The sequence below is a fragment of the Cervus elaphus genome, chromosome 8 (assembly GCF_910594005.1).
Source record: "Cervus elaphus chromosome 8, mCerEla1.1, whole genome shotgun sequence".
In the NCBI taxonomy this organism is placed as follows: Eukaryota; Metazoa; Chordata; class Mammalia; order Artiodactyla; family Cervidae; genus Cervus; species Cervus elaphus.
Window position 1 is genome coordinate 34941407 of NC_057822.1, and position 25580 is coordinate 34966986.

General features: G+C 34.8%; 1 protein-coding gene across 4 annotated transcripts in view; it reads left to right on the top strand.

Moving 5' to 3' along the window:
* ERBB4 (erb-b2 receptor tyrosine kinase 4) overlaps positions 1-25580 on the top strand; it is a 1218836-nt gene that overhangs the window by 970022 nt on the left and 223234 nt on the right. For all 4 annotated transcript variants that reach the window (XM_043910154.1, XM_043910156.1, XM_043910155.1 and 1 more), the window contains exons 17-19: positions 13170-13302; positions 17938-18060; positions 21782-21880. In XM_043910154.1, coding sequence (XP_043766089.1) covers positions 13170-13302; positions 17938-18060; positions 21782-21880 — 355 coding nt within the window. The remainder of the gene's footprint in view (positions 1-13169; positions 13303-17937; positions 18061-21781; positions 21881-25580) is intronic.

Here is a 25580-nt window from a genome sequence, read left to right on the forward strand (position 1 = left end):
TAGTTTGAGAGTGTATAAAAGAGACACATAGTGCTAAGGGGAGATATTCTTATGATAGCAAAATGGAATGAATTGGGTCACAGAGATGGCGATAAAATTGAGGCCATTTATTAGCACTTAGTACTTTATATCTAAAAACATAAGGTTGTTCCTGTGAAAATTACCAACGCATAAAATAAAAAAATATAAAGTAGCACATTCCAGAATAATTATGTTTAGCTACCTTTTTCAGTTACAGAACTTCCTTTAATACCAAACATTCAATTCTCCAAAAAGGGGGAATCATTAGGACTCAGAATTAACAAAGATCTGTATAGACTTCCAAAGGTGCTTAGTTTCAGCTTGTGTTACCCAGTGGGGAGAACAGCTCTATGTACAATAGTACAAATAACATTTTTAAATATATTAGCTATTTTAGATGTGTGTTACATTAAAAATGAATGTTTTCAAATGATCAGAACAAAAATAGATTGATACAGCAAAATTCACCTTAATACCTTTGAGAAACAAAGCTCCAAAATAAATTTATCAGGGAAACAAAAGGAAAAGGAGGAGGAAAGAAAACAGAAATGAAAACAAAAGCCCTTCAGTTCAGTTCAGTTCAGTTCAGTTCAGTCACTCAGTCGTGTCTGACTCCTTGCGACCCCATGGACTGCAGGATGCCAGGCTTCCCTGTCCATCACCAACCTCCGGAGTTTACCCAAACTCATGTCCATTGAGTCGGTGATGCCAAAAGCCCTTGAACCAAGCTTTTTCTTCCTTTTCCTTTATTAGCATTCCCAGAGAAAAAATAAAGTATTGGAAATGCTTAAAGAAAATGGCATTGTGTTATCTGTGGCTCTCTTTAATTTAAAAATGTGGAGCTATTAATAAAATCAGCACAGGTATAAGTCTTGACATTAGAGGAGGAACAAGTAGACCCAGAAATCTGAAGGCATATTGAAATGATAACAGTATACATTTATATTGTTCGGCACCTCAGATCCATAGAACCAAAGGAATCAACACTTCTCCATCCAAATGTTTTTTCTCTTTGTTTCTCATATCCATGATGGGAATCGTCAACCTTCCACTCACCCAAGCACCAGAGTCTTGTCATCTTTGGCTCTTCCTTTGTCTCTCTTCACCATCAAGTTTATGCATTTGATGTATATTTCTGCTGTTGTAAATGCTTCTCTACTTCATCCTCTATACTTCCCAATATGTCCCTCATTGCCACCAATAAGAACTATTGAAATAGTTATTTAGTCTTCTTTTCCTGGCTTATCTATCTAGTATATTAGAAGAATAATCTTTCTAATATACTCTTATAATACTATTTTAATGAAAACAGAAAAGGTTTTAGAGTAAAACAAGACAAAATTCAAAATGACTCACCACTTAGAATACTTAGGACCTGCTGCAAGTTTTATAACCTCCCTCAGATTCATCATACATAAATAATCAATATGTTAGAAGAATTATTTGACCTAACACATATAAAACACATCAGCAGGCAAAGAATCCACCTCCATGCAGGAGACACTGGAGATGCAGGTTCCCCTGGAGACAGAAATGACAACCTGCTCCAGTATTCTTGCCTGAAAAATTCCATGGACAGAGTAGCCTGGCAGGCTACAAACCAAAGAGTCACAAAGAGTCAGACATGACTGGGTTACTAAGCACAACACATATAAAACACATGCCAAATGTAGCTTTGTTTTTTAATCCTGGAAAAAATGTTCAGTGATCCCCCATGGATGTCCAAAATCCTGGCATTTTCCCCATAGCTGTAGCTGCTCTTAAAGTCTCCTCCCTTCTCATTTCATCTAGCTTCTCATTAACGTGTGGAAGTCCCCTCAGTGGGACAAAAGGTTGCCAGAAGGGCAAAATAAGTAGAAAATATATCATCTGACTGAAAAGAGTGATTTTTTTTTCAAGGACATTTTCTTACTCCCTTTGTGAAAGTATTTTAAAAAACTGTTTTTAGTTTAAGGCAAGTATTGGGGTGCTTTATAAAGATACTAAAAATCAAAGATGTTTTATATACATAATTGTACGTAAAATGAAAAAAAAATCAAAGTGTTAGTTAAATTAGCTTGTAAATTCTCTCAAAATGGGGCTGTTTAAATCTGTGTTATATAACTGTGCCCAATAGACATGACACAGATGTGTGACGTTTTGATAAAGATAGATGAAATTTTCTAAAGCCTATGATCTCTGTTAGTGGCGTGTGCTGTGCTGCGCTCAGTCGCTCGGTCGTGTCCGACTCTTTGCAACTCCATGGACTGTAGCCCTCCAGGCTCCTGTGTCCATGGGAATTCTCCAGGCAAGAATTCTGGAGTGGGTAGCCTATCCCTTCTCCAGGGGAACTTCCCGACCCTGGACCAACGGGGATCTCCTGAATTGCAGGCGGATTCTTTACCAGCTGAGCTCCAGGTTGCCCCAGGTAGCTGAGCTACCTCTGCCCGCTGGTAGCATAGGTGTGTGAAATTCCAGTGATGAGAATGAATGGAGATTTTGAGGCAAAGAGAAATATTAATATGTGAGAATAAAGGATCGTGCCTGCTCCTCCCCTACTTTACCTCCACAGGGAGGCCCCGTCTGCTGCAGTCCATGGAGTCACAAAGAGTCAGACAAGACTTGGAGGCTGAACAACACTTTACTTCATAGAGAAGCATTTATGTACTATTTTCTCCTCTATTGTGGAACTAATTCCTTATCATATTGAATCATTTTCGTAGGTGACAACTGAAACTTTAAGATTTTTATCTTCAGTTTTTTAATAGTTTGCCATATTGCTTCAGATTACCATGTCTGTGTGATGAATAGGTAATGGGATAGAGCAGTGTTTAGTGGATTATGTATTTTGCAATTAAATATTTACAAAATTATGTTCATTTCATTAAACATATGTATATTTTCTACCTATACAGATGATGCTTAAAGTGTTCCACTAATATGAACATTGATTGTATTGTATAAGTATAAACCACACAATACATACACACAAGCCTAAAGACAAAAAATTTACCTGAGCTCTTACACGAATCTGCTAAAAGTTCTTTCTTATTTAATTCTCTTCCAGTATTTTATTTGCAACAATTCATAGATATTTGTCAATTATACTTCAGCATAGCTGAAAACAATTCAAAGGTATAAAATTCATAGGTGGATTATTTGTACTCTTAGGATTGTGTCTTTAATCATGAGAATAGTTGCCTCAAAAATCAAATGTACAGGTTTGTATGCTTTCCTAAAATTTCAACAGACAAAAAAATCACAGATAGGTATAAATATTACTCGTAAATTGGAGGAAGGAATCACTGTGAAACTATTAGAATTTTTTTTCAGTTCTAATTCTAGACATAATCCAAATGATACTTACATATTTGTTTAATGGTAATATCTTTTCTGAAATACCTTGTAATGCTGTGTTTTGAATAATGTGTAACAGCCTATTGAAAACTTACTGGGAAAAACATTTATTTAAACACATGAAAAGTCAAGAAACACTCATTTTCTTAGGAAGAGGGACAGTATGTTTTGCTTCATCTGCTTCAGCACTTACATTTCTGGTCACATTTAAGATATAATAAAGAGATCTCAAATCCTGATCAAAGGATACTGTAATACCCTAGGTAATATACTGTAATACTCTAGGTCTCATCAAATAAAAACTGTAACTATCAACTGATGAATGCCTCAGAGTTTTATCCACATCACTTTCATTTCAAAAAACAAAAGATGTGTCATATTTATAGAGCAGGTAGAATTATGGGTCAGATAAGCACAGTTTACAGGAGGGGAAGAAGAAAAAAAAAACACATTAATATGGCTCTCCTTGCCCTAGGCAGTAACCCTTAAAATGTCTTCTGGGGAATTTCAGTATTTTCTAGTGTTTCAAGATCTCTTGTTTCAAATCTGAACCACTTTGGGGAAGACTGAATAGATGAACAGTGCAGTAGGACTATCACCAGAGTGATAGATTCTGCTTGTCTTTGCTTTTCCTTTAGGAAATTCAAGTTTTTAATCCCCTCAAAATCTTGTTAACTGTTTTCTCACTGAGAAAATAAAATGAATCTAAGTGAAGAACTAAAGCACTTATAATTGTCAATAAGACATAAATGACTTAATAGACGTAAATCATAATGGACATAGCAATGCAAAGAAAGTGGCAGTCTGATGAGAATTACAACATTAAGATAAAGCTAAATATAAAATCAAAGAGTTTATTAGAACTCCTAAATAAATTCATGTGCATTTTATATTCTCTATTATCAAATATAGTATTGAAGAAAAATCTGATTAATTGTATTTCTCTTCTCTAAAGTAATTCTAATGAAGCATCTTTAGAAAGACAACTTAATATAGCTGAAAAATTGATGAACTTGAGATTACAAGATGTAAAATGTTAGCATTATTATTTATGTTTGACCTTATCTAGGTATCTTACCTTTTTTGAGGCTATTTCTTATTTTCAATATGGGGGTTATAAGATCTATATTGTATAGTTATTGTGAAAGTATTCAATGTATGTAAAAGGAAAATTTTAATTAAAAATATACAAGTATTATTAGAATGAAAAGTCTTTATAGTCAATCTATTTAAATTATTTGAACATAAGTGCAGTATTTAAGACCAAATAAATCCCTGGTATATATCTATAAAAGGGGACAGTTCTATATCAAGATAGAGTCTTTGATGTTTTCATTTCTATTATATTATTTCCCTTTGAAAAAGGAAATAATTGTTAGTGACATTACAAGTGTCATAAAACCAATGGCAGTCAAATTTTGTGTTCCTCTTATTTGGACAGAACTTTTCCTGTGTTTGTACTTCCCTTGTGGCTCAGCCGGTTAAGAACCTGCCTGCAATGCAGGAGACCTGGATTCGATCCCTGGGTTGGGAAGATCCCTTGGAGGAGGGAAAGGCTACCCACTCTAGTATCCTGGCCTAGAGAATTCCATGGACTGTATAGTCCATGGAGTCGCAAAGAATCAGACAATGACTGAGTGACTTTCACTTTTCTATGTTTAAACTGCTTATGTACATAACTAATATAATATTGAAATGGTCCTATTTGTGAAGTGGTATTATTTATCTCACTTGGCAACTGATTCTAAGAATTTTCTTTCAGTAAACAGTCAAGATTTTTTTGATCAACTACATTTAAAGAGCAAATTAGGAAATGTCGTCTATTACTGTGGATACATTTAACCTCTGGTCCATGATAGATTCATGCTTTTTGTCTGATGGTTACTATAACATTTTTGGAGGAAAGATAAGATACAAGATGTTAACCAATGTCACATAATCATATTTTTAGAACAAAATATAAGCTTACAGAGAGTCATCACTTCTGCCTCTAATGTATGAAACATCCATTTGTGTTATATGTAGGTTTATATTGTGTTATATGTAGGTTTGTTGTTGTTGTTCTTTGGTCACTTAGTGTGTCTGACTCTTTGCAACACCATGGACTGTAGCCCCCCCCCAGACTCTGTCCATGGGATTCTCATGGTTTATTACAGGCAATAACTAACTTACCTTCCCAAGAAGTGAAACTTGATAATACTTAGATACTCTTGTATGAATGTGTATGTATTCATTTATTTATACATATATATGTAAAGAGTTGGAGAAGGAAATGGCAACCCACTCCAGTGTTCTTGCCTGGAGAATCCCAGGGACGGGGGAGCCTGGTGGGCTGCCGTCTATGCAGTCGCACAGAGTCGGACACGACTAAAGCGCCTTAGCAGCAGCAGCAGCAGCAGCATGTAAAGAGTTAGGGAATTTTCCTGGTGGCTCAGACAGTAAAGCGTCTGCTTACAATGCTGGAGACCCTGATTCAACCCCTGGGTCAGGAAGATCTCCTGGAGAAGGAAATGGCAACCCACTCCAGTATTCTTGCCTGGAAAATCCCATGGATGGAGGAACCTGGTTACAGTCTACAGACTATAGTCTATGGGGTCGCAAAGAGTCAGACATGACTGAGCAACTTCACTTTTTTATGTAAAGAGTTATCTGGAGGTGTCCTAGATTCTCTAAACAGTGCTAAGTATTTATCAAAGGACAGACATTTAATTTACTGTTCACAGAAGTGTCCTTTTGAGAGTGAATGGAGTTCTACTGGTCCTTAACAGTGGTACAAACTGAGACCGTCTTGGCCTAAGTGAGGCATATGTTTTGCCAGTGCTAAGGTATTTCCTGGCACTAGTGGTAAAGAATCCATCGGCCAATGCAGGAGACTCATGAGTCGTGGGTTTGATCTCTGGGTTGGGAAGATCCCGTGGAGTAGAAAATGGCACCCCACCCCGATATTCTTGCCTAAAAAACCCCATGGACAGAGGAATCTAGAGGGCTACAGTCCATAGGGTCACAAAGAGTCCAACACAACTGAGCACTGTTTCAGAAGTATTTGATTTCATGATAGTATTAAGCAGGATCTAGAGGCAAATATGTCAGATCTCAGGAATCTGGGAAAGACTAGGTAGCTCCTGCTGTGTTTATTTTTCATTACCTTTGGTGAAGAATGTACTTATGTGTGTTTAAGCTGAGTTATTTGATGGTGGTACTGCTCTTCCAACTAGTGGAGGCAGTAGGAGGCAGACGTACAATTATTAGGTGGGTGAAAAAGTAATGTGGTTTTGCATTTTTGAACTTTGCTGTTTGATATTGGAATACATTCTTAAGTATTTAATATGTTTTTATATACCATTTTAATGAGCATTTCTGGCTTTATGTTTTTTTGTTAATGACTGATTACTGTTTATTTTATATTTATTTTAGACTAGGGAAATGATGTTAGACAAAAAGCAAGATAGAATGATTTTCTTATTTGAGTTCAAAATGGGTCATAAAACAGCAGGGACAACTTGCAACATCAACAACTCATTTGGCCCAGGAACTGCTAGTGAACGTACAGTGCAGTGGTGGTTCAACAAATTTTGCGAAGGAGATGAGTGCTTTGAAGATGAGGAGCACAGTGGCTGGCCATTGGAATTTGACAATGACCAATTGAGACGAACATGGAAGCTGATCCTCTTACAACTACAGGAGATGTTGCTAAAGAACTCAGTGTCGACCATTCTATGATCGTTCAGCATTTGAAGCAAATTGGAAAGGTGAAAAAGCGCAGTAAGTGAGTGCCTCATGAGCTGACTGCAAATCAAAAAAAAAAAGTCATCATTTTGAAGTATCATCTTCTTTTATGCTATGCAACAGCAACAGACCATTTCTTGATCGGACTGTGACATGTGATGAACAGTGGATTTTGTATGACAACCAGTGATGACTAGCTCAGTGGTTGGACCAAGAAGAAGCTCCAAAGACTTCCCAAAGCCAAACTTTCACCAAAAGAAAAAAAAAAGGTCATGGTCACTGTTTGGTGGTCTGCTGCCCATCTGATCCACTACAGCTTTCTGAATCCCAGCAAAATCATTATATCTGCTAGGTACACTCAGTAAATCACTAAGTCAATGGGATACACTGAAAACTGCAACACCTGTAGCCGCCATTGGTCAACAGAAAGGGAACAATTCTTCTCCACAACACCACCCGGCTGCATGTCATACAACCATTTCAAAAACTGAAAGAATTGGGCTCCAAAATTTTATCTCATTCCACATATTCATCTGACCTCTCGCCAACCGACTACTACTTCTTCAAGCATCTCCACAGTGTTTTGCAGGGAAAATGCTTCAACAACCAGCAGGAGTCAAAAAATGCTTTCCAAGAGTTTGTTGAATCCTGAAGCACAGATTTTTTTACACTACAGGAATAAACAAATTTATTTTTTGTTGTCAAAAATGTGTTGATTATAATAGTTCCTATTTTGATTAATAAAGGTGTGTTTGAGCCTAGTTATAATGATTTAAAATTCACAGCCTGAAACCACAATTACTTTTCACCAACCTAATAAAACTCAAATTGATCTGAGGTGAAAACATTTTTCCAGCATGATATAACACCATAAGGAAAAATTGTGAAGATTTGAAAGGTAAACATAAAGTAATAATGCTAGAGGCATTATTTTATACTTTCATTTAAACTTTGTTATTCAAAAATGGTTAAAATGATCTAATTAGCCTGTGAGACTTGTTTGTTTATAATTCTGTGTAAATTAACAAAAAAAATCAGCTTAACACCTTTAGTACCCATGGACAGAAAATAAAGAAGCCCTAAGCTTTAAAAAAAGAAAGAAAGAAAGAAAGATGTTTATTTATTTGGCTGTGCTGGGGCTTAGTTGTGGTATTTGGGGATCTTTAATTTTGGCATGTAAACTCTTAGCTGCAGCATGTGGAATCTAGTTCCCTGACCTGAAATACCCAGGCCCCCTGTGTTGGGAGTGTGGAATCTTAGCCACTGGAGCACCAGGGAAGCCCTATGGCCCTAAGTCTGATCCAAAGGATTCTGAGGATCTGACCTCAAATTGTTTAATTTAGAGCTTCTAAAAGTGGAGCTCTCTGATATAAAGTCAATACCGTGAGTTGTAAACTATATTGTCAGTGTGTTATATTAATAGAACTTCTGATTGATTCCGTTAGCTATAATTGAAAGTTATTCTATACTTAAGAAATAAAGAAAAATATGCCTATATTATAAATTTAAAATCCTTTTATTTGGTGAAATTAACACAAAAGAATCTTATAGATTTAGTATTCTTTTCACTAGTGGGAATGAAGCTGCCTGCCAAGGCAGGAGACTTAAGAGACACAGATTTGATCCCTGGGTTGGGAAGATCCTCTGGAGTAGGAAATGACAACCACTCCAGTGTTCACGCCTGGAGAATCCCATGGACAGAGGAGCCTAGTGGGCCACAGTTCATGGGGACATCACTCAAGTGGTGCTTACTTAGCACAGCACAGTGAGTATATTAAAGTACCGGTCCTACTAAGTTTACAATTTTAAAGAAAATACCACTGCACATATTTTGTAGAATAGTCTGCCCTTGACATTAAATGAAACAAAATTGGTGTAATCAAATAGTTTTAAAACCATTTGAATTTTAATCATAAATTATATTGACTTTATTTTGTTTCAGATCTGTTATCTGAAAGGAAACAGATCAGTGAAAGAAAGTATTTGGATATTTATAAAATCAAATTCCATGATTCACTCACATTTGATATTCTCCAGTGAGGAATAGCACAGTTCAAATATACTAATGAATAATAAGAATGCATCTTATTATATGAATAGCATGGTCTGGAGAGACACTACTCTTCAATATATAATTTTTAAATAGATAATTGCATTCAAGATTATAGAGTAATATATAGTGTTGTCTCTGAACTTCTAAAAGAAATTATGAAATCCAAGTTATATGCTTTTAAATAAATTAGTCACATTCATTTGTGATTCAGAATCCTTATTATATTAGTTTCTATGAGTAGATGGGAGATACCAGTTTGATTATACTATTTTAAAATCACATAATAAGATAAAATATCACCTGATGGCATTCCTTTAGAAAAAGCTTGCGCTTGTCACTTGACACACCCTATCTTGCATACTTAAGGGTATCCCAAAGGTTTTTAATGGACAGGCAAAAGACAGAGAACAAGCAATACTCTTTATTACAGATAAGGGATTACAGAGTATTCTAGGTCTCTTAGTTTTGACCTTTATGATTTCATTAATGTCACATCTTAGCCTCTAAGAGGTTACTCTGACCCATATGTAAGAGTAACACACTCTCCTTTAGGAATATACCAGAGTTGGCAATGGTCAGCACTAAACCTAGGAGAGATACACAATAATTTAAATTTATGGCAAAAATTTGTAATTACACTACAATATTGTAAAGTAATTAGCCTCCAACTAATAAAAATAAATGAAAAATAAATAAATAAATAAATAAATAAAACTGCAACTTAAGTAACTATATCCCTTTTATCCAAAGGATTCTTATAAAGAGTGAAGCATTAAATTTCAGGGGGAAAAAAAAGGGCATCTGTCCTACACCTACAAATGTCTAGGAATCATCAGAATTGCGGGGGAGTACGAAATGCGAAGCGGTATAACTTTTCAAATTAGATTGATCTTATAAAATATAATGTTAATTGTAAGAAACATACTGGCAATTAAATGTCTCAGACACATTAAGCTATAATGAATAGAAAATACCTTCGGAAGTACTTAGATCATAAAAGTGGACAGGGAATAGCAAAATGAAATCTTAATTGAAAAAATGCAAAGTAAACATTCAAAATGAAAAAAGAAAGAAAACAAGGCAATTATTGTAAAACTAAGCTTTTAGATAAAGATTTATTTTTTCTGTATTTTTCTTAAGTTTCCTTAACCTATAAAGGAAAGACATATTGGAGAATATTAGAAAAATGTTCAATAGTAAAAATAAAAAAAAATAAGAATGCTAGAGTCATATAATTCAGAAACAACTACCATTTAGTGTCTTATTGTACATTTTTCCAGATCTTTTTTTTGCACACATATATGTATATGTGTGTAAGAATTTTTTTCTGATTTAGTGCCTACTGTGTTTTAACTCAGTCTTTTTGATTTCTGGTCTACATCTTTACATACCATATATTCTATTTCATCTACTATCAAATCCATATTCTAATTTCTCAAGTTATCGAAAAAATTTCTGCATAACTGGCTTGTCAAAACTAGAGTCCAGGCCAGGGTTACATTTCACATCAATTTTTTTATGAATATTAAATCTTCTTAATCAAAATCAGTACCTTTTATCATGATATTCACTTATTAAAAATACAAACAAGTTTTCTTATAGAACATTGTTGCTTTTCAACTTGATTGCTTCATTGCGGTTGATTTTTTTTTTTTCTTTTTCAAGAGTAACTTCTGCTGAACTAAGAAGAATTAGGCCTCTTTAAACATCCAACAAGAATTTATGTATGAATTTTAGGTGCAGAAACTCTAGTTCAATCCTTCTTTGGGTTGTTTGTAACACTCCCATTCCTGCAAAGTGGTAAAAGAAGAAAACAACTAGAGGAATGCAAATCAACCAAGGAACTGCTGAAGGAAAATAACAAAAGAAAAAGCTAACTAGAAAATCATAGAAATTACTATCTATTGAGTTTTTGAATGTTTTATTTTCATTGCCAGGACTAAGTAGAAATGATATGATAACTGATATCCATTTGAATTAGATGAAAAAAATAGAGTCAGGAATCTTGTTCTGTTGGAAATGATCACTCTTAAAATAAAAGACAAACAAAAAAATAGAGTATTTTATTTTAATTTACAGTGACATAGGCAAATGCTTTCATAAATACATGCCATTTATTCTTTTGCAAAATGGCTAAGTAGAGGAAGATTAGAGTTTAGCTCAAATCTACAGCTAACAAAATGCTGGGGACTATTCTTAATCATGCATAAATCCTTTACAATAAAATACTGGGCTAAGGAAACAAAAATGTAGCTCTTTTTATAGTAGTGACTTTTCAGAGATGTATTAGGCACTTGAGCTAAAAAATACGCCTTGAGTTGAAGACTTAAAATGTTTTCTGAAATGCATATTTAACGGGAATACCAAAAATGTGATCTTACACATACCAAAAGGCATTACAATGATGAGTTTGTTTCCATGCTGTAGTGTAATTTTCTCAGCATAGATTTTTATGTTTTTAGAAAATTCCATTTAGGAAAATCTGGTTGAATTATAGCAACATTTCAATGTGCTGAAGGACTTTCAACTGCCAGGCAACAGCCTTTAGGATGAACCACTTGTTAAGGTTTTTTTTGCAGTTTTATATGACAATAATATAACAGTTACAATGTTTAAAAGACATGACTTCATTTATAGAAGAAGTTAGATTTTTTTTTCCAACAGCTCTTTAAAATTTAAATATTTTACTTTGGATCATTCGCTTTCATTATTTCAGATCTTTGAGTAAAACTTTATCTTACAGGAACAAGTAATTTTTTTTTACTAAAAGTGTAACTGTATAAAGTAGGTTTTTCTGCAAATAGTAATATAAAACATAAAACACTTTACTATAGAAAACATGAGCATTCAGAGAAGTCTTCTTTAGTTTTGATATCTATCATGACTTCATAGTCAAGATGTGTTTTACTCTAAACTGTTTCATATGGCATATGAAATTAATGTATTTCAAGACTGACCACAGGAAGCTCATAGATACTAATCTATTCTACGACAAGAAGATCATAAACATTACTTTTCAAGTAAGCAAAAAATTTAATCTTAGAAAACAAAAAGTCATCAGTTTCAAAAGCATGCCTTAGTAAGCAATATATTAGAGATATATTTTAAGAATAAAAATCTCTGGTCAATGTCTTCCTATTTTAATGCTATTTATGTATTTTTACTTAATACTTAATGTATAGACTTCTTTCATGGGTATGTGATGCTTAGCCATGCTTTTGATAATAATGCTTACTCCAGTCATCATAACTCTGAAAACCTGTCTGACCCAATTCTTCATCTTTCTCCTGCCCCTTTTCCCAACAGAATTGCCCTTGACAGAGTTTGAAATAGCACTTTGTCAATGCATCTCTCTGTTGGTATCTTTGTGTACCAGAGGCATGGGGTTCATATGTCCTCAAACCACTCATTCTTGGTTTAGAACAGTGGTTCTCAATTGGCAGTGATTTTGGCACACATTTGGCAATGTCTGGAGACAACGTCATGACTGGGGAGAGGGTGAGTGTTGCTGGCTTCTAGTGGATGGAGGGTGAGGATGATGCTAAACATCCTAAGATGCGTAAGACAGTCCCCAGAATGAACAAGTATCCAGCCCCGAATGTCAGTAGTGCCACTGTTGAGAAAGCCTGCTTGAAAGAAAATGTTGAAAATAACAGCATACATCACAACAGTACTATCTAAATGCATTTTTCTTCTTCATAGATAAAAGTAAAATTAAAACAATTTAAAGTGATCCTGTATCAAAAATTTGGCATATGTTCTTCATTTTGTTATCAAATTTTACATGTTTCATCAAATGGCATGTTGTGGCTGCTCATCCCCAAAGATTAGTTGTCTGTGCATGGTTTACTATTAAAAAACAAAGCAAGAAAAAAAAAAGTGCAGTTTTTACCATGAGAAAAGGTAATGCGTTTTTGTTTGTGTTTCTTCTAACTGATTAGACTTGTGATATGTGGGTAAACAACCATCCTTTCCTCTTTTTCTGTCTTTTCTCTCTTACTTTTATTATTCTCTTTTCCATTCTGGTTGGCAGGACTCCTCTAATTGCAGCTGGAGTCATTGGTGGGCTCTTCATCCTGGTCATTGTGGGCCTAACATTTGCAGTTTATGCTCGAAGGAAGAGCATCAAAAAGAAAAGAGCCTTAAGAAGATTCCTGGAAACAGAGGTGAGATGTTCATTTCTTCTGTTCATGTGTTTAGGGACTTTCATTAGAGTTAGAAGGTTTTCATGATACTCAGTTTTTAATCCAAGTGAAAATTCTATTTGGTTTTCTGCTGAGGATTTATATTTTTATAGTATGCTTTGGTAGCTCAGAGTGTAAAGAATCTGCCTGCAATGCAGGAGACCTGGGTTCAGTCCCTAGGTCTGGAAGATCTCCTGGAGAAGGGAATGGCAACTCATTCCAGTATTCTTGCCTGGAGAATTCCATGGACAGATGATGGGGTTGCAAAGAGTCAGACACAAATGAGCGACTAATATTTTCTACTTTCTATTATACAGAGTTAATGAAAAATCAGAGTGTATAATAAATGTAGTCAAGGCAGGCTAATGACTTGAAGAGGGCAAATAGCAAGAGTCAAGAAAATTATCATATTGGGAAAAGATAGATCTGTTTCTTTGGAGGCCAGGGGTCCATTAATAAATTCTAGGATATCAAAGTAGGAGATCCAGAAAATATCTGAGTAAGAAGATATCTTCGTAACAGAACTGGAAAAATGTTAGCAAGAGATAGGATTGTTTTGGCTAAAATAGAGCCAGATTGGCAAGCAATTTATGCTTTAATTAAGGGTCATTCAGTGGGTAGCCACCTATCTCATTATAGCAGCAGTGAAAAGATGAGCTTCAGGATAAAGCTTACACCTTCCCACACTATGCATTTAATATTGTGCATGTTAGTTATTGTGAATATGTAAATTACCCATAAAATATTATAATTTCTTTTACATTGCCATGCTGAGTTTTCTGGCATGCAAAATGACCATTTTCAGCATACAGGCTATCAGAGGGAAAGCAATTGCAGAAGAATGTGTGTTACCATCGCTTTCTCAACTCAAATCCTACCTTTTTCTCCCGATACACATACCCATGCCTGTCTGAACAATTAAGAGCAAATCTGTACTGAGACAGCCTTCTCTGCGATTGCTTTCTGTCAGTGTGACAGTCTGACTTCCTCTTAACACTGACAGGAATAGCAATATTCGTTCATTCATAAGTTTCTCACACTGATAATGAATTAAATTTTAGCTCTTTCCCCCTAGAAGTTGAATATAGATAGAAGAAATATGTGACAGTTTCAGAAAGCTACTATACAGCTACATGTAAGGAAATGTTTTCTAATGATGAAAGTTATCTGAGATTAGAATGGGCTGTCTTATCAATAGACTCGTTCAAGCATTAAGTAGTCAGTTATAGACACAGAGTGGACATAGTAACAATTTCTACTTAAGCTGGATGATGCAGAAGACCCAACTTGCTCACTTTCAGCTTTGTACATGTGAACATGAATAAAAGTTTGGCAGGTAGAATTCTCTCATATGGCCAGTTTGGAGTAGTCACTGAGAGAATCTTGAAAAGTGAAATAAATAAACTAGAGTTGAAGAAGAATGGAAAGTTTGGTATAGCAGTGGATATTTAGGTGCTTAAATAAATAGAAGACAAATTCTGTCTCTTAACCTTGTGTAGGAAAGGCTCATTGTTATGAAAAGAGTTGTTTGTCTTGTTTTGTTAATACAGTGCTTTCTAAGAATGCCCATCAAAATGGCATTTCATTACTAAATGCACACTAATTGGTTTTGTAAGTATATTCTATTTTTTTTAATAGAAAGTTATCACTTAGGGCTAAATTAGGTTATTGTTGAATTCCCATATTTCTCTCAGTAAAAGTAAATAACTATGATTTTCTACCATCTAAACAGAAGAGGAATTCTTAAGAGGATCAACTTAAATTCTCAATTACTGAAGCAAGAAATCTTGCCTCAGAGATGAAAGTAGTTAAAACCTGATGTACAGTTGGAAGGTTTTTAAAATTGATACACTTTCCCCAAATCATTTCCCTCCACAGTGTCTATTTTTCTGTTGCATACATAAAAGTAAGAAATATTTTTTAACATACATTTATTGAGATGCAGATAAGCTTAATGCTTTTATAGATGCTGTAATTTAAAAATATATTAATGAAAGACAATCCTATCCCTTGAGGTGACAGATTTGTTGCCTATATTATGGCAGATAACGTTCCAAAATTTTTCATCTGTGCTATATACCATTTTATCCTTTAACAATCTTCTAAGGTAATTATTGCTACACCAACTTTACAGATGTGAAATGAAGGGCCAGGACGGGTAAATTGTATTCTAAGCTTATGAGTGGCAGCAATGGTATAAAAACCCACAGATTTAAACTCTTTCTGTCATACTGCATCACAAAATAAAACTATGCTTCTTTTAATGATATAATGCTCAAATTCCGGGGAAAAATCTGTTTGTAAAAAAAAAATTGAATGATGCTTAAGAAAATAGCAGAGGACTAAATGTCTCAGGTAGAATTGTGAAATTTTCAAAATATGAAATTATTGCATGGTATAGGTCTATATATGCTGTGTGATAAGTCACTTCAGTTGTGTCAGACTCTGCGACCCTATCGATTGTAGCTTGCCAGGCTTCTCTGTCCATGGGATTCTCTAGGCAAGAACACTGGAATGGGTTGCCATGCCCTCCTCCAGGGGATCTTCCCAAACCAAGGAATCAAACCCACATCTGTTACATCTTCTGTAATAGCAGACAGGTTCTTTACCACTAGGGCAACCTGGGCGGCCCATGTCTATATATAGAGTTCACACACACACATACACACACACACACACACACACACACATATGTTAAGTGTATCTAACCCAAAGTGCAAAAAAATCCAGTTCCAAAATTTACGTATGATTTTTGTATGACTTTTGCATGTGATTTAAAAAATAATTATAAAAGTTTCTTATTGTACACATAGTATATATATAAAAATCTACCAAACAAATTCTGCATAGCAGGATTCAAATGAAGAGGATCCTCCGCAGGAGATTTTGTTTTCAGGCTTAATAAAGACTTGTGTGTTTCTTTCTGAGATTTATGTGACTTGAATGCAGTTATATGCATTATTACAAGTTAAATTTGAAAATGAAATAGAAGTATATTGTCAAACTGTTAAAAAAAAATCCTAATTTTATTGATATTTTTTGTCATTTTTCCCAAATTCTTGCTAACTATTCCTAACTGTTACTTATATTCATGATCCTGTTCAGCTAATTAAGTAGACTGTGATGTTCACAGGAGCATTATAATAATAACCAAGTTGGAGGACCACAGTGCAGTTAGCCTGGTAAACAGACATTTTGAAATAGTGTGGTGGTTTTCAAGACAATGTGAGTAGGAGTAGCCCTTAATTATTTCCTTATGCTGGGAAAGAACAAGCTATTTGTCTGTATTTAAAGTTTAGTTCTTTATTAACTTAAAAAAAAAAGAAAAAAGAAGAAGCTCTTAATTGTCTCACTTGCTTTTTCCCTCAAGCATAGATAAATTTCTAAAATTTTAACATTCAGTATAGACTATTTGGTATCTGGAGTCTCTCTTTTGTCTACATTTTTGTTATTGTTGTTCTTCACGTAAGAAATTGGCACACATTTATATACATTTCTCCTGCTTATCCATTCTCTCTGGCAATGGCATCTGAACTATGACATCTGAAATTATCGGCCTAATTTTACCCCTTTTGGCCATAACCAGCCCACTTCAGGACCTGGCATCGCGCACCCTGATCTCACCTTTCAGACCTGTCCCTCTGTGTATTAGCCTCTTCCTTGCCTTCCCCCTTCTTCCTGAGGCTGTGTCTAAACTGTTCTTCTTGGTGACAGGGTCGTCCCCTGTGTCCATCCATGTTTATTATCTCAAGACTAGTTTCAAAGGGTACCTCCTTTTAGGAAACTAAAAAGGCAAACCTCATTCCCCCTTTGTTATTTTATTCCTCTTCATTCCGTAGCATTCATTTATGATCTAGAATCAATTCATAGAATTTTAGAATTTTTAACCTGGTAGGTATTCTAGGGCCTTGTTGCTTAAAATGTGTTCAAGGACCAATATCATAAAGAGATATCTTCTGGAGTTCTATAAAAATGAAGATTTCAGACCCCAATCCAGACCTACTGAACCAAAATCTGCATTTTAACAAAACCCTCCAGTAATTTACATGTACATGAAAAATTTAGAAACACTGTGTTTGTGTATTGACATTGTGTTAGCTTGTTTTTTCTTTTTTATGTATCTGCCCTGACTTCCTTGGTAAAAATAGTAAATGCTAAAAAAAGGTAGCTTTTTTAATTAAAAAAAAAAATTTAATTTTTGTATTAAATTTCCTGAAATGAAAAAAAAAACTTTGATAGAGTACAGTTGCATAAGTAAAATCTCTGAACCTTAGCTGAAGTTGTCCAAAAAGAAGGAAATGAAGTAGAATTAAAAGCCCCTTATTGATCTCTAGAGTTCTATAAAAAATGGGGAAAAAAACATCCCTTAGACTAGTAACCTCAAGGTACATACTTGCTACTTGTGTTCACCCAGGTGAAGAACATGAAAAGAGAAAGAGTAGGGTTAGAGGAATGCTGAGTGATACATTTTATATCCATATTGTTTGTCGATGTAAAACGGGTTTGTGTGTGTTTTTTATGTTTGAGAATGCAAACCAGACAGAAAGAGACAGGAACGCTGATTATTGGATTGAAAGTTGTATAACCTGTGTTTTTTGTTTTTCTTTTGTTTTGTAGCTGGTAGAACCCTTAACTCCCAGTGGCACAGCACCCAATCAAGCTCAACTTCGTATTTTGAAAGAAACTGAGCTCAAAAGAGTGAAAGTACTTGGCTCAGGTGCTTTTGGAACTGTTTATAAAGTAAGTAAAAAAATAACACATACCATCAGTTAGTTTCAGTTTTGCTTCATACTTGTTTTAAATAATAGCCAGAGTTATTATTCTAGCCAACCTAATTTCCTTTTTAATATTCTGCGAGAAGAATCTTTATAGTATTGAGAAGTTGCTACACAAACGAATTCATTAATTTTTATTGACCAAGCTGGGTTTGAGACAGTCGTGAAGAAGCAGGAAACACTGATGCAAAGCCAAAATCTAGTTCTTTCTCTCAGTGTCTTCTGAGCTCCTTTTGGTATCATCTGCCTTTGGCAAATTTGTCCTTATTTCAGAATACCCAGATCCAACCCATTTACCTTTGCCCCTCCACAGGGAGATGTCCTAGACAGATATCTTCTTTCTTTGCTCTGCTCTTCTTCTACTCTTTGATCCTGTCAACTACAAATTGGCACTTGCCATGGATACTTGATATTTACCTCTACAAGCGTTAAATCATGTGCTGCTGATTTTCAGCATCCCCTGAAAGGAGTTTAGGGTGGAGAACAGAAATGAGGCACTCTGTGCTCGGGGAAAAACTGGCAGAACAGGTCTTCGGGTGGGTATTTTCAGGAGCCAATTTTATGAACCCAATTCTTACATCTCCTCATATGTAGAAAAGTACTAAAATGCTTCAGAGTGATGACTGTTACTCATGACTAGCAAAAGGCTTCATGAGACTAGCAGAAATCTTCTGGAAAGATATGTGCTCAATTACATGTACTCTCTCTCCACTAAAATCACATAAATACTGACCTTTCCCCCTCTTTGGAGCCGTTTGTTAGAGCTATTTGAGGTGCTGTATCCTGGACCTCAGTCCTCATTTTGCCCCAAATAAAACTTAGTTGCACCTCTCACGTTGTGCATTTTTTTTAAATCAACAATCCAAAGGCCTATCCATAGGACCCTACTAGCCCATCTCTTCAGAACACACATAAATACACTGATAGGTTAGCAAAACTAGTTTCTAAAGCACTTTTTTGCCTACTATAACATTTATGGTATAACAGATAATTTCCAGTTTTAATGTCTTCACCATTATATGCAAACTAAAAAAGTGACTTTGTAAAGTTCAGGTTAGACAGAAGGAGAAGGTAACATCATGGGTTTTAAATAAGAGAGATATTTCTGGAAAGGGAGAGTTCAAATGAAGGCATTTGCATGTTTACTTATTTAACTTAATTACAAAACCAATTCAAAGGCCAAGCCCAAGGTTAATTGTGGTGAAATTTATTTTTAATTGTAAATATCAAGAATAAGAAGCTCTGTTGGGATAATACTAAATCCTTTTTGTAATGTCCATTACTTCAATTACCAAAATTTGCTTTGACAAATTTCTTAAAGCAATATGCAAGCTTACATTTTTATGAATAGATCAGCTAAAATAGGATAGATCTTAAGACTTTTGCATCTCAAAATGTTGTTGTTTATATTTAAAGCAAAATTATTTAATGGAAGTTATTAATAATTAGAATATAAACCTTAATTTTCTCTCCTGAGTTTATCAAAAATAATCTCATCTCTTTAAAATAAAACTTTAATTCTATGCTCAAATGCAGATGTTTCTAAATCTTTTGTTCTGCATATTTTGTTCAGTTAAATTCAAAATTATTAGCTGACTTGGTACTTTCTGGTCTTCAAAATCTTTGTATTTTCAGAGATACAAACTATCTTATCTATTTTCTAATTATATCACGTTAGAAAAACATGGGCTTCCATTTTAAAAGTAACTCAATCTTGAAATGTACCTGGCATATAATCACCCTTATGTTTTTAAAGATGATATGATCTGGAAATTGAATTTTATTGTAAATCATGAATGCTGTATAGCTCAAGACCAAATGTTGTCTAGTCACCTCAGCAGGGAAAAATATTAATCATTTAGACATTTAATAATAAGACCTTATTAATAATTTTTTATTAGCAACATTTGTCCAAGAGTGGTGTACACTTATTGAAATTACTTCTATTAAAAACATTTTGAAAGTTCCATAAGTATGTTTAAATTTTATGCCTACAGTGTATATGGTTGACCATAAGTTTTAATTAAAATTATTAGTTTTTATGAAGTCATGCTATCTTAAACTATAAAGAATTATTCTTGACCACAGAAATGCAAATTTGCCTAGCCAATTACCAGTTAATTTTTCCACCTGCTTGGAGTAATGCTGTGCTTAAACATAAAATATTTGAACCAATATCATAGGTATCAACATAGTTGAATTTTGATCCCGTGGGGCCTAGAAAATAATGACTATACTTATTTTGAAAGCAGTGAAAATTAATTTACAGTGAACTTATTTTTTTATTTTGAAAGTGTACTTTAGAGATATTTTCATATTGATTATGTATCTTTATAAGGTACTTTATGTATCTTTATAAGGTACTCAGTTTACTTAATTGAGTAATGGTAAACCTGTTCTCCACTTTAGTACCTTCAATAAGAAAACAGGCCTTGGGCTTTTCCCCCTGCATTTCTCCATTAATAAATTTTTTTTAAAATTTGTACCATAGGAAGCTTGGCTTATTATTTTGCATTTGACAGATGAATTTCCCTATTTACTATTAAATTCACTTCTAAAGGTTTAAGACTTTTTTTTTCTTTATTATTTTGACTTTTTAATAATTCCTATGTTTATATCTTCTCTTATATGTTACCACTTTGGGTAACATATATTTTAGCATAGAAGTACCATTGAAAAACTTCCAAAAATCTTTATAATTACAAACAAATGAATAGTATTAAGAAAATCAGGAAGTGGAGCTGTTCTCTTCCTTTTATTTTTATGTTAAAATTGTCCTTAGAAGGTATTTTTGATGTCAAGGTTAATAAATTAGAATTTGAGATATTTTTTACATGTGGACTCATATCTGCTTCTGTGTGCCTTTGGGAGGGTACACTTAAAAATTGTTCTTGTATATTTCATGCATTCTTATATTATTGGGACCATTGTCCTCAGTTAAATGGTTGAATTGTTTACCCAGAAATGCTATTATTTAACGTAACATTAAACCTTAATCAAACTCTACCTATTTTATAGTTTCCCACAATACATAGATCTTGTTCATATTATAATTATATTCCTATAGGAAGAGAAAACTTGCAATGACTAATGTAAATATTTTATATTATTTTAGAAATAATAAAAATCCTCGGTACATACATAGTCTTAAATAATATAGACAAATTAATATGTGTTCAATACTCCTTAGTACTTGCCTTTTAAAACTAATTCTTAAAAAGTCACCTTAGAACATTAATTCTTAAACCAATCTGAATTTTGATACATGAGAATGTGCTTTTTTATCTTATTGTATTTTGAGTTGCAGAATAATTAGATAATATTAAAGCTGAGAAAAACCATTAACATTACATAGCCCAGTCTTCTAAATTACAAATGAGACAAATTGAAGTTCAAAATCAGAGCAGCCTTCTCAAAGTCATAAGAAATTAATGATATCATCCAAGTCAAATATTATTATTATATATATTTAAATGATTTTTTCTTTCTTTTTTTTCACTATTTAAAGCCTTTTTTATGTATACAAATGAATTTTATAGTAGTGTAAACACCTTGAAAGCAGAATACATATATGATTCATTTTCTGGTAATGAAAGCATATGACTGGTTAAATCAAATTTTGTGTCTGATCTAAATGTTGTATCTGTGTTAATATAGATTTAATGTGACATTTTTTCCCCACAAAGGGTATTTGGGTCCCTGAAGGAGAGACAGTGAAGATTCCTGTGGCTATTAAGATTCTTAATGAAACAACTGGTCCCAAAGCCAATGTGGAATTTATGGATGTAAGTACAGATACTAGGCAATCATGTTTTTATCCATTATTGACTACTTTTAAAATTTAAAATAAAAAAAAAAAGACTCCAACTTCAGAGTGTCTTCTCTTGTAATGGCATAATCTTATAAGTAAAGGCTTGAGCAAGGGTCAAAAAACTTTTGCTTAAAAGACCAGAGAATAAATATTACAGCTTTTTCCTGCAATGTGATCTTTGTGGCAACTGCTCAGCTCTCTCCGTTTGGTAGATTATCAGCCATAGACAATTAAAAAAAAAAAAAAGAGTGCAGGAATGAGTATGACTGTGTTCCAGTAAGACTATTTACATGAGCAAGCTGAAGGCCAGGTTTGGCCTGCAGACCAAATCCTGCCCTCAAGGGCCATATGTTTAAGCACTATGCCAAACTGCATTTGAGAGCAGTGATAATGATTTGAAAAATTAACCAGACTGTTTTATTTTATTGTTGTTATGATCTATTTAGGTGAAAACATCAATCAAGATTAGTTTCGATAGTTGCTATTAAATTTAAATTAGGAGCCTAGTAACTCAGATAATTGATCATTGAAACTTAGTTTTTTTTTTTAATTCAAACTCTGAAGACAAGACCTCACAGGTAAAATGCTCCAACTATCGAATAGCTCGCTGGTAGCTCAGCTGGTAAAGAATCTGTCTGCAATGTGGGAGATCCTGGTTCCATTCCTGGGTCAGAAAGATCTGCTGGAGAAGGGATAGTCTATCCACTCGAGTACTCTCAGGCTTCCATGGTGGCTCAGACAGTAAAAAATCTGCCTGTAATGCAAGAGGCCTAGGTTCGATTCCTGGGTTGGGAAGATTCCCTGGAGAAGGGAACAGCTTACCCACTCTAGTATTCTTTCCGGGGGAATCCCCATGGACAGAGGAGCCTGGCAGGCCCCAGTCCATGGGGTCCCAAAGAGTCAGACATGACTGAGCGACTTTCACTTTTTTCATAGAATAGTTAAGAGAGTTCTGAAGAATAAGTGTACTTTATAAGGCCAATCAAAACTTTCATTTCCCCTAGCAAAAATTATAGATTGAGCTGTTCAGCAAATTTCAGAAGGTATGACAGCTGAGACTTGATATGTAGCGTGCTGTTATTTTTTTTTACATTCAACACAAGGTATCTTGCCAGGGGTACTATCAAAGACCCATATGTATTCTTTCTCTAACTTTTAGCATAATGTCTTTAGTAATACGAATGATTTTGATTTTCAAATGACCTTTATATGAAAGTATAGGCACTCTGATTTTTAAAAAGATGAATTGCTGTGCATTTCTACCCTTTTCTCTTGTAAGCTTTTTTGTAAGTTTTATCGGAGCTCACTTTGTGGTGCTGGATAATTTATTTGGGTATAATGCTATAACCATCTTATGTAGGTCTACTTTAATAACTCATTGGTTTTTGTATAATAGGGCTGATAATTTTCGTGAAACCAACCAGTTGCTCTGATTGATTGATGCTGATGCTGAAAGCTCAAAGTGTTATTGTCACTCAGTCCTTAAGTTGTGTCCGACTCTTTTATGATTCCATGGACTATAGCCCACCAGGCTTCTCTATCCATGGGGTTTCCCAGGTAAGATGACTGGAGTGCATTGCCATTGCCTTCTCCAGGAGATATTCCAGACTCAGGGATTGAACCTGAGTCTCATGTATTGGCAGGAGGGCTCTTTTCCACTAGGACCACCTGAGAAAACCCCTGCTTGCCTGTACCAGTGCAAAATCAAATCTCCAACACAGAGTTTGGGTGAAGCAGAAAAGAATAGCTTATTGCTTTGCAAGGCAGAGGGGAACAAAGCAGGCTTTCACTCTTGAAATTGGTTGTCCCAACCCTGGAGGGTTTAGTGAGGAGTTTTATAGCAGTGGTTTAAGGGTGGAGTTGCTGATAAAATTAGGGTGTATGCTAGGCCTGCATTCCTTTAATATGGCCTCAGTTGCTCTCTTGAAAGTGTTGAGTTCCTTTTATCTGGAATGAAGAATGCTACTCTTCCATTTGTTGGAGGTTTTAGTTCTTTTTTGAACTGTGGTGTTGGAGAAGACTGTTGAGAGTCCCTTGAACTGCAAAGAGATCAAACCAGTCAGTCCTAAAGGAAATCAGTCCTGAATATTCACTGGAAGGACTGATGCTGAAGTTGAAGCTCCAGTACTTTGGTCAACTGACTCATTGGAAAAGTCCCTGATGTTGGGAAAGATTGGAGGCAGGAGGAGAAGGGGACAACAGAGGATGAGATGGTTGGATGGCATCACCGACTCGATGGACGTGAGTTTGAACAAGCTCTGGGAGTTGGTGATGGACAGGGAAGCTTTGTGTGCTGCAGTCCATGGGGTTGCAAAGAATCAGACAGGACTGAGTGACTGAACTTAATTCTGTAAGGAGCTCAAAGATATTGTTATGTGTATCTCTTGAGAGGAAACAGGGCCCTGCCCCAAGGCTACACTATTTTTTCTGGGCTGTTCCTCCATTGTCTCTGCATCCTCTCCCTTCTCTGATTAGCAACTGTTTGAACCTCTCTTTTAGAACTCAGGCAAGGTTGTGGAGGCTGAGCAGAAAGGCTCCCAGGCCCAGGAGCCCCACAGGGTCCTGCTTAGTTTCAGCGCTATGTCTTACCGATTGCTAAATATTTTAAAAATTATCTTTGTTGCATATCTACCAACACCTATCTAACAGACATTGAATCCAGTAACTAAATATTCTTCCTTCTGCATTCTAAAAATTCTGACACTCTCTGCAGTTGATTCATATATTAATATCTAAAACTGAAAACTTTTTTAGTGATGTCACAATCAATTTGATCTTGATCATAAGTATAAATTTGTGAAGGAAACTTTCAAAGTAAAAATGACAATGTGTAGACACAGTGTAGGTTAATATGTAAAACTGGTATAGAAAGATCTTACTCAGTCTAGACTGCAGCCAAAGCTGAAATTCACAAGAATGCTAATAATCTCTGCTGGAGACTTGGACAGCCATTTTTGTCATATTTCCATGGAAACAGTCTGGCAAAAAGGGGTTAAGAGGCTACAGAATAATCACCTAGGAAAGAAGCTCTGAAAACCTCATCATGATTTTGAATGATTATTTGAAAGCTCCTAACCCCATCCATTTTTTCTTTTCCCTCATCTGAAGTCTATTCCCATGGAAACAGAAGTAGGGATGGCAGCTTGAAGTCATAGATTTCTGCTGAAATTTAGATGAGGCTCTGATTGAGCCGTGAAAGGAATCATTTTCCTAGATAGTTGATGGATCTGGTGACCAACAGACTCTAAATAGTCTGATCTTATTAAAAGTGAAAAAAAAAAGAAATGAGGGGAAATATTTTGACTGCACTTTTCCTACCTGCTGAATAGTTGCTAGAAGATTAGCAGATTGATGGACTGCTATTGGCAGAGTTTCAATAGATAGCAAGCATTTTCTCAACTTCTTTCAAATCACTAGCAGAGCTTCACAATGATTAAAACACAGATGAATTGGCAAAATTAATGGTGAATTAAGCATTTTAAGTAGACTGGTATAACTTTAATTCAAACACATAGCTACTCTTTGTACCTAAGTTTTTAGCTCATCTGTTATGTGCATAGAACGTTGTAAGTGCTTAAATAACATATCAATAAAAAGGTCTTTGTTAGCAAAATTGTTTGAAATTTGGACCTAAGAATTGAGCTGAAATTGCAAATATTCCCACACTTATTAAA